Genomic DNA, 14,516 nt, shown 5'->3' with positions numbered 1-14,516 from the left:
GTACATCCACTTGATATTCTTCTGTAATAGAGCTTCATGGATTTTGTTGTGATTCCATGCTTTGATGGATTCCCTAAGTTCTCTCTCGCCTCCAGTGAAGTTGGTACCATTATCTGATCTGATCTCTTTGACTTGGCCCCTTCTCGCTATAAATCGTCTTCATGCCATCAAAAAAGAATCCGTTTCCAAGCTGTGTACGACCTCTACATGTACCGCACGGATAACTAAGCACGCGAAAATGACTTCAAATATTTTCACAAGGCTTCGATCACGGCGCACTTGGAAAGGACCAAAGCAGTCAATCCCAACAGATGTAAAGGGTGGTCGGTCAGGGGTCAACCGATCAACAAGGAGGTCAGCCATTTTCTGTTCGCATACTGGGCCTTAGCGGTATTGACAGTCAACACACTTGGAGAGTACTCTTCTTATGACGGAACTGGTTTGGATGATCCAAAACTTCTCGCGCGCCAAACTTAAGACAAACTCTCTGCCAGAATGCTCAGAAAGCAGATGATAGTGCTCAACTATGAGGTTGGTCACGTGGTCGTTCTTGGGTAGGATAATCTGATGCTTGGCTCCAAATGTTGTGGACACCAGGCTCAATCTCCCACCAACATGCAACAAGTCATTCATTAAGATGGGGTCCAAACTTCGAAGAGAGCTACTCTTCTTAACGTACCTTTTATCTTCACTCTTGTTTAGCGACTCAAGTTCTTCCTGAAAATGGAACTTCTGTACACTCTTAAGGATCTCTAGTTCTGCGCATTCCATCTCGTCAATGGTGATCAAAGACAGAGAGCTGATGGGGACGGTTTCAACCGACTTCACTGGTTTCACACGCTTTGCAAATCTTCGCAAGTTTTCGCGGTACCGTAACAGCCACGCAACTGACGTTTTCAGTCGATGCCAGGAAGATGTTCTGTGAAAGTACCCAACCAAAGAGTGAACAGACTCAGATATCAGTGCCAAGAAACCTTGCCGTCTAATTTCACCTCCGGATCCCCTTCTGAGATAGTAACGGGCGACGAAGGGTCCTGAAGCCAACCTTCTTCCGGCTTTCACAGGAACTCCGGCCCCTTCTTTGGAAAGTCATCAAGGCTTCGGCGGTCGTCCCTCCTGACGCATAATCACCGGGGTTCACTGCACCTTCTACATAACGCCACGGATGAGGGGTTGAACCATCTCGATTATTGCAATTCGGTTGGCAACGAACATGTGAAAGCGTGCACTTTCATTCTTCATGTAACGAAGAACTGACATGCTGTCTGTCCAGAATACCGAATCAACATTCAGTGGCATATCTAACTCTCTCTTGAGCATCTTGTCCTGGCGTACAGAAACAGTCGCGGCTGAGAGTGCTAAGCGTGGAATCGAAACTCTTTTCAAGGGCGCAACGCGCGATTTGCCAAAAAGGAAAGAACAATGGACCTTGCCTTCATCGCTGACCAAGCGGTGGTAGGACGCTGAGCCGTAGGCAGCCTTAGAGGCATCCGAGAAATGATGAAATTGGCTTAATCTGACTTGACCAAAACCCGCCTGCTTCAAACAGCGACTTACGGTAAAAGCTGAGATCTTTGGAAGGTCCGCTAAACAATTCTTCCAACGTGAGCTGTACTCATCTGAGATCTCATCATCCCACACTAACCTTATGCGACGCAGGTCTTGCATAATTTCTTTCGCATTGAGTACGAAGGGTGCAAGGAAACCCAAGGGATCAAAGATACTACTGGCCATAGATAGGATACCTCTACGCTTATGTGGACGGGAGTTTATACAGACTTTGAAGCGAAATGAGTCGGTCTCCACACTCCATTGCACTCCAAGAGCTCGCTGAACTAATAATTCGTCCAAGGACGTTGCGATTGTTGCTGATCCATTTGGTTATCTTAAACCACCACGTGAAAGTAAGGCTCGTAAACTGTCAAAGTGCTGAATGGCGTCTGCTTCGGAAGGAAGGGACTTTAAGCAGTCGTCCACAAAAAAATTCCATTTGACACTGTTAATGACGCTTCGAGGGAAGCTGTGCTGATTATCTTTAGCTGTCTTACAGAGCGCAAAATTTGCACAAGCTGGCGACGAAACGGCTCCAAAGAGGTGCACGACCATTCGAAATTCTTGCGGTTCACGTGTCAAGTCGCCGTTTTCCCACTAAAGAAACCTTAGAAAGAAACCGTCGCGGTTTGGAACTGTAACTTAGTAGAACATTGATTCTATGTCAGCCATTACTGCTATCCTGTTTTCGCGAAATCTTGAAAGAACTCCCACCAGAGAGTTAGTCTGGTCTGGGCCCTTGTATAACATGTCGTTGAGGGACTTACCCATGAATTTGGCTGAGCAGTCAAATACGACCCGAATTTTTCCCGGTTTGTGGGGATGATATACTCCGTGGTGGGGTATATGCCAGGCTCTGCCTTTTTCAAGGCCATTGTGATCAGGGAGCACTTTACGTGCGTAACCCTTAGACACGATTTCTTCCATGAAGGTTGTGTAATCTTTGTATCCATAAATCCATATCGGGTTCTCCATTAGGGAAAATTCCCAGCAACGAGCGAACGATAAATAAAGGGAACAATTAATTCGGCTCTATACTTAAAAACCACTCGGTCTTGTGCGGCAAGATTGGGAAATTTCTTCCACTAAATGATTAGTAAATCTGTTCCTTCCCTGATCGAGCTGGAATAAAGCAAGACAATGGGAAATAACAATTCAAGAATGACATCGGTAAGGAATTTGCATTTTAGTCAGACTTACAGGTTACAGAATTACGATTGACTTGACTTCAAAGGCCGTGTTTTTCATATTTTTTCGGACTGCAAGAGGACACAGTTACTAACACATCGTTAGAGAAAGATTTATCACAACAGGACCTTTAAAAGCGAGATTACAGCATATACACTGTGAAAATGTAGAGGCAAATTGTTAAAGTTACCGTCGCATATGACATAATCTGACATTTTACTGATGAATAGCGAATCTACTGGCGAATCTAAGATTTGGTTTTAATGCATTCGAGTAACCTCTGAAGACGGTTGCCAGTAAGGGAGGTAGGGGAAGGGAAACACATTTCCCTTTCGGAAAATGTCGATCTTCAAAAACCTTAGAAATACCACCGACATTTTAAGGCAAACTGAGTGCGTTTTAATGTTTCATTATTTTTACAAAAAATGTTCTCCATTTCATCAAAATGATACCAGATTAGTTAAAAGGAGTGACAATTATGTATTCACATAAAACACTGTATTTGAAGACCTTTGATATATCATGGTGCATTTTAAATGTTATGTTTGAATTTTGTGTTGAAACAAAAATTGGATCCGCAAGAAACTATTTTCAGGGATGCTATCTCGCAGAATGCTAAGCCTTGCATCGAAATTCATTAGCTTTTTTCATTAAATGGTCACCAGTGTCAAGCCTGACATGCAAGCTTTCAGTGTCATGGTAGTCCTTATAGATCTTACATGCTACAAACTATTTTTTTTCCCGCAATTCGAGCAATTCTTGGCAGTGTGTGTCTTTAGATCGCCATATACTTCAATTAAAGAGTTCGACACAGTAATGGGAAATGTTTATCCGTCTATGTATGCAGCTACTTACTTTTAACAGTTCAAGAAAACCCCTAAGCGTTCTTTAAAGATGTAACTCCTCCGACAATTGAGAGTGCAGGTGACAAGTACTCGGGGATTTTATAAAAAGTGAATTTGATCTCGTCTCAAACAGTACTTCAAAGGCTTGCGGTCACATCGACCGATTATAATCCTGACATAATCCTAAGGGTTGTGTTCCACATACGGTTTTTGCTAAGCGAGAAGATATATCATTTTATTCACGGAAATTTGAAGCTTGGGCCGCACATCACAGCTTCACTCCAAGAATAGACTTAAGAGCGTGTCCACGAGAGCACCAGGCAGTCGTGCTACATGCCATCCCACCGATATCAATGAAACTTTGCCAGTTTAAAGGGTCTACCCCAAAACTAAAAAAAACAAACTGGTTTCTGTTTGGTTTTTTTCAGGGGGAGATAGACCACTCCCTTTAATCCCGCTTAATAGCAGCTGTACCCTCTCCTGCAGCCTTCGTCTAAATTTTGCAAGGTCTCTCCTTATCTTCTGCCTTGTTCGGTCAGTTTCGACTTCTGAAGGTAGATCATCGGCATCGGCCTCCTCGTCCTCATTCATATTTACCGAGAGGGACCTCGTCAATAAACCAATTTTTGTTGCGGCAGATCACCTGCTGAAGTATCGAGTGATTTCCTGCCCTATCAACCGGTCAGTCGTAGACCAAATTTCTGGCTGGTGTCGTCTCTTAAACTCGATATTTGGGAAGTCACATTAGAGGCGGTTGCCTTACAAGTTTCCTCCACTGTCCAACACACGTCTAGGATATAATTCTTTGTTGGCTGCTTTTTGTGTTTTCCAAAGAGCCCATCCAAAGTCCACCTGGCTAGTTAGGGATTGTTCGTAAGAATTTTGCCTGAGGTCCGTCCTTGAACGTAGACATCCCCCATAGAATTGCAATGAATGGTCTTCGTCTATTTCCTCTTGATCTTATCATAAGCGGATTTTTTTTGTCAGCTTCACTGTGTTTGTCTTTGTTAGGGTGCTTTTGGATGGCAGTCAATGACTGAAACGTCTCGATACATTCTTCCTTTTAGCAAGAATATCTCGCTTTCATGTTCTGTCTGTGACGGATTAGATATTGTTCTCGCCGATACGCCGGTTGCTTCAATTTTGCTTTTTCCTCGCGCTGCTATAAAACAGTTCATACATTGACCGATAAATAAAATATTATGAAATACCGTTCAGAATTTACCTTTTCTTTTCTGCGTGCAAATCAAGGGTTGACAAAGTTTTTAAAACACTTGACAAGAATTTCATGGGGTTCACCGCGATAATTTTCGTCGGCCAGAGTCAAGACGCGCCATGCGAGCCGTCATTGCCCTCTAGTAAAATAATTTTCCAAAAGTATATGTGGCGAGCGTGATGAAACGCACATTTTTTTTCATTATTGTGATCAAAGCCCAATGATGTACCTAAATGGGTAGTTACGGTATCAAACCATTGATTATGACAGGGTGAGCTAAATTTTTCTGTCGAGGTCGACGTGACTTCACATTAAAAGCGTTTTTGACGGAACAAACTAGTGAGCATCATTGCGCGAACTGAGAGAGTAAAAACTTGTATTTATCTCCCACGCGTTTCGTCTGACAAGAGTAGACTTCATCAAGGATTTTTTCAAGTAGGGTAAATGAGCTTGTTCATATACAAAAAGTAAATAAGCTGTCTCTTATCTCTTGAAGCTAGTGGATAGAATTCGCCAGGTACGCCCACGGTGTTGATATATGTGTGACATTTTCCGTTACATGTACGAGTCCGTGATCCGTTTGAGGGTCACGGATTTAGTGTAAATATTTGACCCCTCAACATCACGTAATGTCCATAGTTTACAGAGGTCTTAGAACGTTTCATTACATGGATTTGCCTTTTGCGAGTAGAAGGCTAAAAGCGAATTTCTCAGGCGTAATTGCCTTTGATTTCTTAATTGATGTTGTCGCAAACACGGTTTTTGGGAGTCACGAAACAAAAAAACTTATCAGGACCTAGCGTCATGTTCTAATGGAAATAAATAGCAAATATAAATACATTCTCTTGAGAAAAAAAGTTATAAATAACAGGGGTTCTCTGAAACAAATAGTGATGGAAAAGGGTTTCAGTTCTGGTCAATATTGACTTTTCATAGCCTACTTCCAAATCTGAGGGAACGCGCTGAGAGAATAAAAAATATAAATGTGTGATAATGCAAGGCAGAGAAAAAAAATACAAATAAAGAAAAAGGAGCAAACATAGGAACCCGTGTTGCAGCGTGCAGATATCTTTTGAGCCAGACCTACACACCTAAGCCCGACACCACTCAAAGAAACTCGAAAGAGTGCTGTATATAAACTGTCTCGCACGTGCACGCAGGAAAGGCCATGACAATCGGCGAAAAGAAAAGCAAATGCAGATGATATTTGCAGTCAAAAAACAGGAAAATAAGATAACAGAAGGATTAAAATTTTCTAGAAGTATCTTCTTGAAAAAAAAAAAAAGATAAACAACTTTTACTTCTCATGAAAGGTCACGCTGTCATGCTACAAATACTACATCTATGTGGAATTTCTTGATGGTGGAAAGTGGAAAGAACATTGTCCAGTCTTATTTTCTGGAAACATGGCGCAGTTAATGAATTTTATGGGGCTATTGATATTTCCTATCAAATAAGGGGGGCAGAGTTTTCCGTCATCCGCGGCATGGAAGAGCCGAAGTTGTTACACACAGGAACTTGTACGTCAACAAGCACGCGACATGACTTTAAAATCTCCTTTCTTGTTACAGTTTCCTCATTTTTTGTGCGATAATGATAATAGACGATCAAGATATAGATTAATGAGTGTTTTGTTCTGTACAAAAGCCCTATTTCCTGATTTTAGCAAATCTTCACAGTAATAAACGACAAGAGAAAGAAACGCTACGATTTTCTCATCGAGTTTTCGCCCACATGCATCTTTCCAAACGTGAAATTTTCCATTCCTACAAAAAATCTCGAAAGTTTTTTACATTTTTCACCTTTCTTGATCAATCATCTTGTATAAAGAGCCAAAAAATGTAGGTTTATTCGGTCAAGTGACCGCCTAAAGCAAGAGGTGCGTGACAGGTGTGGTTGAGAGAAACTTGTCACAGTCGCAGATTTTAAAAGGCATCCAAGACAAAAATGCGGTAGCGCCCAGATCTTTTTTTGATGATTTTCAGAGATGACATGATGGATTATAAAGGGGAATCAAGATTAGTGTTGATTGACAAGCCGTCAATCAAATTGACTGATACTTGCGGCGGACATTAACTAAGGATGGAAAAATATGTGTGCAAACGCTCAGAATAATTGGTTAAATACCATCACAGTGAGAGCTTCATACATTTTACCTATTTTGAAGCGATTTCCTTGGTGAAGACCAAGAAAAAACCGGGGGGGTGGTCTATCTCCCCCCGGAAAAAAACAAAACAGAAAACAGTTTGTCTTTTTTAGTTTTGGGCTAGACCCTTCAAACTGGCAAAGTTTCATTGAAATCGGTGAGATGGCATGAAGCACGACTGCCCGGTGCTCTCGTGGACACGCTCTTAAGTCTATTTTGCCTCGATTGGGCTAGCAATGTTTCTTCACACATTGCACTTGTATACTTAACAATTGGTTTATACGTAAGCGTGCGTCCATCGAGATATGAAGTACGCGGGAAGTTTGGAGAGCACGAAAGATGCGTAAGAGTTGCTCGAGGCGTAACCGATGGAAATTTTTTTTTCTCGAGGGGTTTGTTTGCTGACGTCATGAGCGTGCACCATAGGAATGTGAAGCACGCTCGCGCAATTGAAATTTACGCGCTATGTTATAAACGAAATTGATCTCGCCAGAGGGAACACCTGCCTTAAACAAACTTTGGGAAGGCGTGAAAACCAACATTTTAAGGGTTTGTTACATGAAACATGCACTAAGCAAACAGCTTATAAATAGATATGAACATTTTTCTGCTTTTGAAAGTGTACATACAGGCTAATTCTTAATGCCTTCATCTGCCATAATTATTGTTTACTAGAGAGGTTTAGCTGCATTTCCAAGAAATTTCGGATCGATTATTAAATATAAATGAGTGCAAACATATTACAAAAAAAAGAAAGCTGGGGGAAGATGGCGTCAGAATTTCCTGAGAATCTGGCAAGCTACTAAAAGCATTTTTTATTCGCTTTTTACATTCCAGGATTACCCAAGCAAAATGATTTTTAGAGTTGATAAAATATTATCAACAGTTCTCGGAAAATAGATCGTAAAGCGATGCGGAATCGAAGAACAGCATGGAAATCTCAGTGAAGAGGATCAGACAACCTTAAAATTTCTGCGAGCTGCCATCTCATTCATCTCGAACGCAAATGACATGTGCGCTGATCTAACAAACGCTGCCTTCATTATATCGCAGCCAGGGAAAGAGTTTATCATTCAAGCTGGAAATGGAGATTGGGAGTTTTTCTTTTCAGAGGACGCAAAGGATGTTGTACATGGCCACTGTGTTCGTGAGTCAGTCACCAAATACCGACGTTCGTGGACCATTAACCCTGACCTGTGAAGTTCAGGAACCCACGTCCAATGTTAGTACACCTCTTTAGGTTACGGAGGAAGAAACTCTTAAAACTCACTCAACTGATTCCTCGAGTCTTACAAATAGTGCCGACTTAAGACGTCCCTATTTAAATTTAAAAGGGATATTTGCTCCAGATACTAAATAGAGGAGGGCATTGGGGTCTATTCGAACTCGCAAAACCGCAGAAGAAATCATCCAAAACCGCAAAAACACTAAAAGTTGTTTATAAAACGTGAAATACTTCGAGATTGCTAATGAGTTATTATGACAATTTTTGAAGATGAGGATTGAAAAATCAATCAGTTGTCATTGCGAAGGTGTTGGTAGTGCGCCGCTCATTCTGAAGGCACAATTAGACGACTGTTTGAAGTTGGTCACAGCAGATAGGTGATTGCAGCAATACCAAATTGACATATCATCTCCAAATGATAAACGGAGGAAGCGAACTCACTAAATCTATCCTGCTAGCATAGTTTTTGGGTGAAAATTGCCAATTTTTTATTGCAGAGAGCCTGAAAACGGGTGTAGAAAATGATGTTTTGAAATACGTATTATATCGCTATTTTTCTGTGATTGACATCCACAGTAGACTCAGGGTGAGGGGGGTTGGGGGAGGTGTTCCTCGGAGTTCGAGGTAAGGTTATGCTGCCCACTTCTTCAATACTGATTCACTGACTAGCGATATGATGCTTCCTTTTGGATCACATACAGTAATGACATTCCATTCATTTTTCCTTTTAAGGACTACCGAAGTATCATGATCTCCTACTTTAAAAAGATTGAGTCGATTTTCCTTGGAAGAAAGATTACCAAACGATGTGGAAACGAAGGACAGCATAAAGATCTCGAGGAGAAGCAAGCTGCCATCTCGTACACCTCAGAGGCAACCAACATGGGAGCAGATCTTTCAAATGGTGAATTCACTTTTTTTACAATCAGGAAGAGAGTTTTTCATTTAGGCTGGAATTGGCGACTGGGAGTTCTTTTTTGTAGAAGATCCAAATAATGAAGTTCCCCTGACAGCACATCTGGCCCTGCCAATCGAAACGGTAGACCCAGAAAAGCACCAAGACGAAGAAATGGTTTGCTGGCCCTGCCGTCTGCTGTTTAAAAAAATCACTGTCCTGCTACATATCGACGAAGAAAAAGATGAAAATAAAAAAAGAGGCAGATTTTGTTACTAGCTTGATATTATAGGTCACAAATAACTCCATAATCTATCAGATAATTTGAGTTGATTAGGTGTCAAAATTTATTAAATTTTATACCGCTGTCAGAAACATATCCATAGTCTTTGGCTGGTAATCTTTCGTCTTCCCCATGAAAGGTGTATTCATTTGATTCACAATTAATGCCCTTAAAGAAGTCTAAAGCTTTCTTTACACGTGTATCTATCTTTTCGATTCGGGGAGTACTCTTTAGGTCTAAAGTTTGAGACACCGTTAGAGATACCAGATAACTGATTTTGACCCCTGAAAGGTACGACAAGCATCCTCACCCATTTCCGATAAACTCCTCTTCCCCCTGCCCCACCAATCCTGTCAGCACCTAAAAACAAAAGATGTGATTTGCCAACTCGTAAAATTCACGTGAACTGGTTATTTACTCATAAAAACTTTTAGGCACTGATCTGTCAGATTTTTATGCTGACAAAATCTATCCTGCTGCGAGGCAGGACGGCTGTACTTTTTTTTGTTTTGTTCGTCTTGACATAATTTGGTTGGGATTAGAATAACCGTACGTCTGCATTTGTTAAACAGACTATTCAAGTGAATCCAGAACTCGATGTGTGCACTTCTAGTGCATTAAGTATTCTTTTGTAACATAGCCAGAGATCTTGCGATGTCCACTGTTCACGCCTTTTTTTCTTTTCAAAGAGGCGTCAGAATTATTTTCATGTCAAATTTGCAGTAAACTGCTTGCGTGTCATCCTTTGTTTTCAAGGTGTCTGACCAAGTATGACTGAAAATGGCAACTCGCTTTGATAGGAATCCTAATGTTGTTGCTTCTTACTTCCTGAAATTATCACTCGGTAATATAAAAAAAAACAAAACAAAAAAACAGAGCGAGTAATACATATTTATTCAAATTCTATCATCACATAAAAAGTTGTAGGACCCGATAGCATATTAGGGACGGACCATTAGACTTTTGATGCGGGGGGGGGGGGGGGGGGGTGTTGGGTGTTGGGTGTTGGGTGTTGGGTGTTGGGTGTTGGGTGTTGGGTGTTGGGTGTTGGGCAGTAACCCCCGAAAAAAATCATCGAGCACAGGCTTGATAGAAGAAAACACAAAGTGCAATTGGCAAAAGACCCCCCCCCCCCCCCGCATCGAAAATCTAATGGTCCGTCCCTAAGGTACCTTTTTACATCATTCCAAAATGGGTTTCGTTCCGGAACGCAATGAATTTCATACCGCGTTTACATGCAAAATAATTTAGCCTGTAAAAACAAGTATTTACGTACTTTTTCTATGCTTCCCTCACTCCTAAAGAAGATTCATTTGAAGATTTTTGCCATTTAGGATCCCGTGTTGTTTTCTGGAACGCTACGTGTCAATTTGGATCCGTTTGACAGTCACACGGACGAGGAGCTTTGGAAGATTCTAGAGATGAGTCATTTGAAGAACTTTGTGTCCGGACTGGAAGAGGGTCTTTTACATCCCGTGACTGAAGGAGGCGAAAATTTAAGGTAATAAGTTTGGAATGATAAAGGGCTAACGATCGAAACGTCAGCTTTGGAACTCTTTACGGCGGCTAATTTACGTTTTCAACTCAGTTGATAATACTAAATTACCCTAATATACTCTCCCACCGACGCAGCACTGCAATTTCTTTAGAAACTTACCCCCTTTATTTATATTTTCTCACACTGTTTTAAGTGCTTATCAATTAAGAAATAGCCCATTTCCAAGATGCTCAAATCCACTGCTTTAAAAAGAGGTAAAGTTGAAAGTATTTGATGAGAAAATGACTTTTATATTTGTATGTACATAGAACTTACTACGTCTGAAAAGTCTTGCACTCGTCTTCATTTTGAATGTTGGGATTTTTCGGACCAGTTTTACTGAATATCCAGAGATAATCGGTCATTCTTTCAGTGTTGGTCAGCGGCAATTGGTGTGCTTAGCGCGTGCGCTGTTCCGTAAAAGTAAGATCCTGGTTCTAGACGAAGCCACGGCCGCAGTGGACCTGGAAACTGATGAACTCATCCAGCACACGATTCGGCGAGAGTTCGCTGACCGCACTGTGTTCACCATTGCTCACAGGCTCAACACTATAATGGACTATACAAGGTAAAGCATTCCTTAGTTAATACTTCTCTTTGCACTCGTTACATGTCTCCTCAAATGTTGATGCGGTAAGGATAAAGCTTTTCCCAGGGGTGATAGAATGAAGGGGGAAGTTTAGTTCCAGTCTAGAAATGATGCCCCTTTTGCTTAATATTTGTACATTACTGAATAGAACATATCAAACTCTTTCCCCAGTGCGACGAACATTTGTTTTTCTCGGTTCCAGGTGTACGCAACCACTAACCCCACGTAATGCGCATGCTCTCCGTTACGATTTTTTTTAAAATGGCGGACAGGTCAAAGAGAGAAATTAAAAAACACGAAGCGATTTTGCAATGAATTCTCAACATACACCCTCGTTAGAAAGGCGAATCCACGGAAGAAAGATACAAAACTGTATGATATTGAGATCGATATGATATTAAATCGATACCGAGGGCCCGTTTAATTGCCTTCCGCCACGATTATTAGCTTTCTTGACAGCTTTCTGAAGGCAGAATACTTTCTTTCTGAAGACTTCTGATATGCGGCTATTGATTATTACACCTCGTATACCTGATTGCTCAAACACTTTGTTTACGATTGTTGAAAGGACCGACTCATGGTTCTCCGTCTTCGTCTTGACATTGCTTTGAAATAGTATAAACTAGTAAGCTGAAACGAAAAATTAATCAGGGAAGTTTACGAAAAATCCAGCAAACAAGCTTTAAAAAGGCATTTATTTAGACTTCATACTTCAACGAACTTCACAAATCTTACTTGTTTATCTTGTAAGTAAACGATGGCAGATTAATTCCCGAAGCGCTTTCTGAGTTTCCCGATCCCTCTCCTACTGCTTTCACGCTTACAAAACAGGAAAAATCAAAAGGAGGAAGATACAGCTGTTTTGAAACGCCATTTGACGAAGATAAATCTGCTTTTTGTTCGACACTTTACATATCAAAACAAAGGAAATTTTTTCCTCTTTTTGATTCTGGCGGTACATTTTTAGTTAGCGCCTGCGTAAAACAGATATCGCCCGAGACCCTTCGCTCGGTCGTGTTTTGATCAAAAACGCCTTGTTAATTTCACGCAACCGCTCGGAGAAAAGGTAAAAATGACGAGGGAAAAACTTTACCTTCAAGTTAGAAAATTAGCGAAATAGAAAGCCACAATATTATAGTTTAATATTTCAGAGGTACATTGAGTGCTTTTTCCGTAGAGAATCCGCACGATGGTAAAACATTCGAAAATTACGCTCGATTTGAGTGGGGTGTTGAAGTGGGCGTGGTCACTACATTCATGTCAAGACTATTTGTACCCCATGAGTTTGATATGTTTAGCTGAATTCTCATTACGTGGCCGTGGCACTTTTGGTTTCCTCCTGTGAAGGTTATACTCAGCCGGAATTGTGAATAGTCAAGTCGCATATCTTTTGGGTGAAATGAGTGAACTCTAATTCATGTGCTACCAGCAACTGCGAACGTACCCCTCCCTTAACCCAACAACAGTCAACCGATAACAAGTTTGGGTTAATATTGGGTTAGGGGAGGGGTAGGTGCATAGTTGCTCAGATTATGACTTTGATCCCTTTTTTTCCTCAAGAGGAGGAGGTCTCGGAGTGAACAGAACTTTGCACTGAGTGATATGTGAGTCTATTGTTGTTGTTTTTTTTCAGGATCATGGTGCTGGACAAAGGTTTCATGATGGAGTTTGACACTCCACAGGCTCTGTTGGCTCAACAGGGAATCTTCTACAAAATGGCTCGTGACGCTGGACTGGCTTGAGAAGCTAGGCACCTCATGACGGCATCACAAAGCGAAAGTGCCTCTGAAGGAAATCGGGAAGAGTGGCTACGTAGGCATTACTTTTGAGCTGATGCACGATGCGCTTATGTTATCACTGACCTATCGGAAAGGATATTTTAACAGTATCAGCGTAAAAAGAAAAGGGAATGATATCTGCGATTTGGGTCCTAGCAGACAACTTGGCGTGAATTGTGTGGTGTTGGGCTGATCTCGATTAAGGGAATGTTTATTTGGCGATTACAAGTAATTGTTTTGCGTCCGTGCTCTTGAATTGCCTTCTCCATGATATTCTTATCCACGACAAAAAATTCATTTGGAAAATTATCCTTCCCCTTTTCACTTCATCTATGTCTTTCCCGCTCCCCAGCCCCCCTTTTCCTCTCCTCAACCCCCATATATTGGTTTCAGGATTTTCTTGGCAAGATTTGTTGTCCCTCTCTCTCCTCATCCAGTCCAGGCTTTAAGAAGTGTTCTATGTTGTCTACTTTTGGCCGGGCGTGGCGTTGTAAGGAGTCCTTAAGTGACAACAGAGTCAGTGTCAAACACAAAGTATATTTATTAATGAAAAACTGTATTCAAACAACCAGAGAACATTACTTTTTAAATCTAATCTTAATATGACACGTTTTAAAAATAACGTGGTCATCCTCATGACGTGATGTAAACAAAGATGTTTTACATTCCATAATATTTCTATCTGTCCAAGGCTTACTTCATCACAGTATTTTAAACTAGGAATTAAACTTAAGTATTATATTTACAGAATCTGGTTTTTTACTAAGTGGCTATGGACCTGGTAACAAGGAACATAGTTTTTGGTCTGTTTTTGTAAACATAACAGATTTAACAAATGCCCACAAATTGATTATTCGTAAAACTATCTAGATTCTCATAATCTTCACTCGTGAGAATATTGTGAGGAGAAATGTGATACAATCAATCTTGGGGTCTAAAGTGTAAACCATTATATAACGAGATGTATATTGTAACAATTGATGACGTTGCAAACGGCTTCACAAAAACACCTGATGGCACAACCATCTAAGTGATTTATACCCAGACAACAGTAATATTACATCTTATGATGTACGTGAAAAAATTACGCGCTTCTGATTGGCTGAAAACGAGTGCATTCTCGTGTAACACGAGTGCAAAGTTTTAACATAAGTGCAAATTACAAATAGCACGCTTTCAAAATTTAGTCTGTCTCGACTTTCTGTGATGTTTTCTCATGTACATTATTAACAAGTGGTAACATGATTTCTCTTGCAAGGTGGT

The 14,516-nt window shown here is 40.9% G+C and overlaps 1 protein-coding gene and 1 long non-coding RNA gene across 2 annotated transcripts in view; one reads left to right on the top strand and one right to left on the bottom strand.

Moving 5' to 3' along the window:
* LOC149043603 (uncharacterized) overlaps positions 1-14,516 on the bottom strand; it is a 42,883-nt gene that overhangs the window by 6,803 nt on the left and 21,564 nt on the right. The gene's annotated exons all lie outside the window — the stretch shown is intronic.
* On the top strand, positions 10,688-13,998 carry LOC149043606 (ATP-binding cassette sub-family C member 1-like). Its single transcript, XM_089210394.1, has 3 exons — positions 10,688-10,850; positions 11,260-11,454; positions 13,109-13,998. Exons 1-3 carry the CDS (start codon positions 10,771-10,773, stop codon positions 13,215-13,217), a joined length of 384 nt encoding a protein of 127 aa, XP_089066520.1. The 5' UTR covers positions 10,688-10,770; the 3' UTR covers positions 13,218-13,998.

The sequence above is a fragment of the Pocillopora damicornis genome, chromosome 6 (genome assembly GCF_964200805.1).
Source record: "Pocillopora damicornis chromosome 6, jaPocDami1.2, whole genome shotgun sequence".
Classification (NCBI taxonomy): Eukaryota; Metazoa; Cnidaria; class Anthozoa; order Scleractinia; family Pocilloporidae; genus Pocillopora; species Pocillopora damicornis.
Note: the sequence above shows the minus strand (reverse complement) of the source record. Positions and strands in the feature narration are given on the sequence as shown.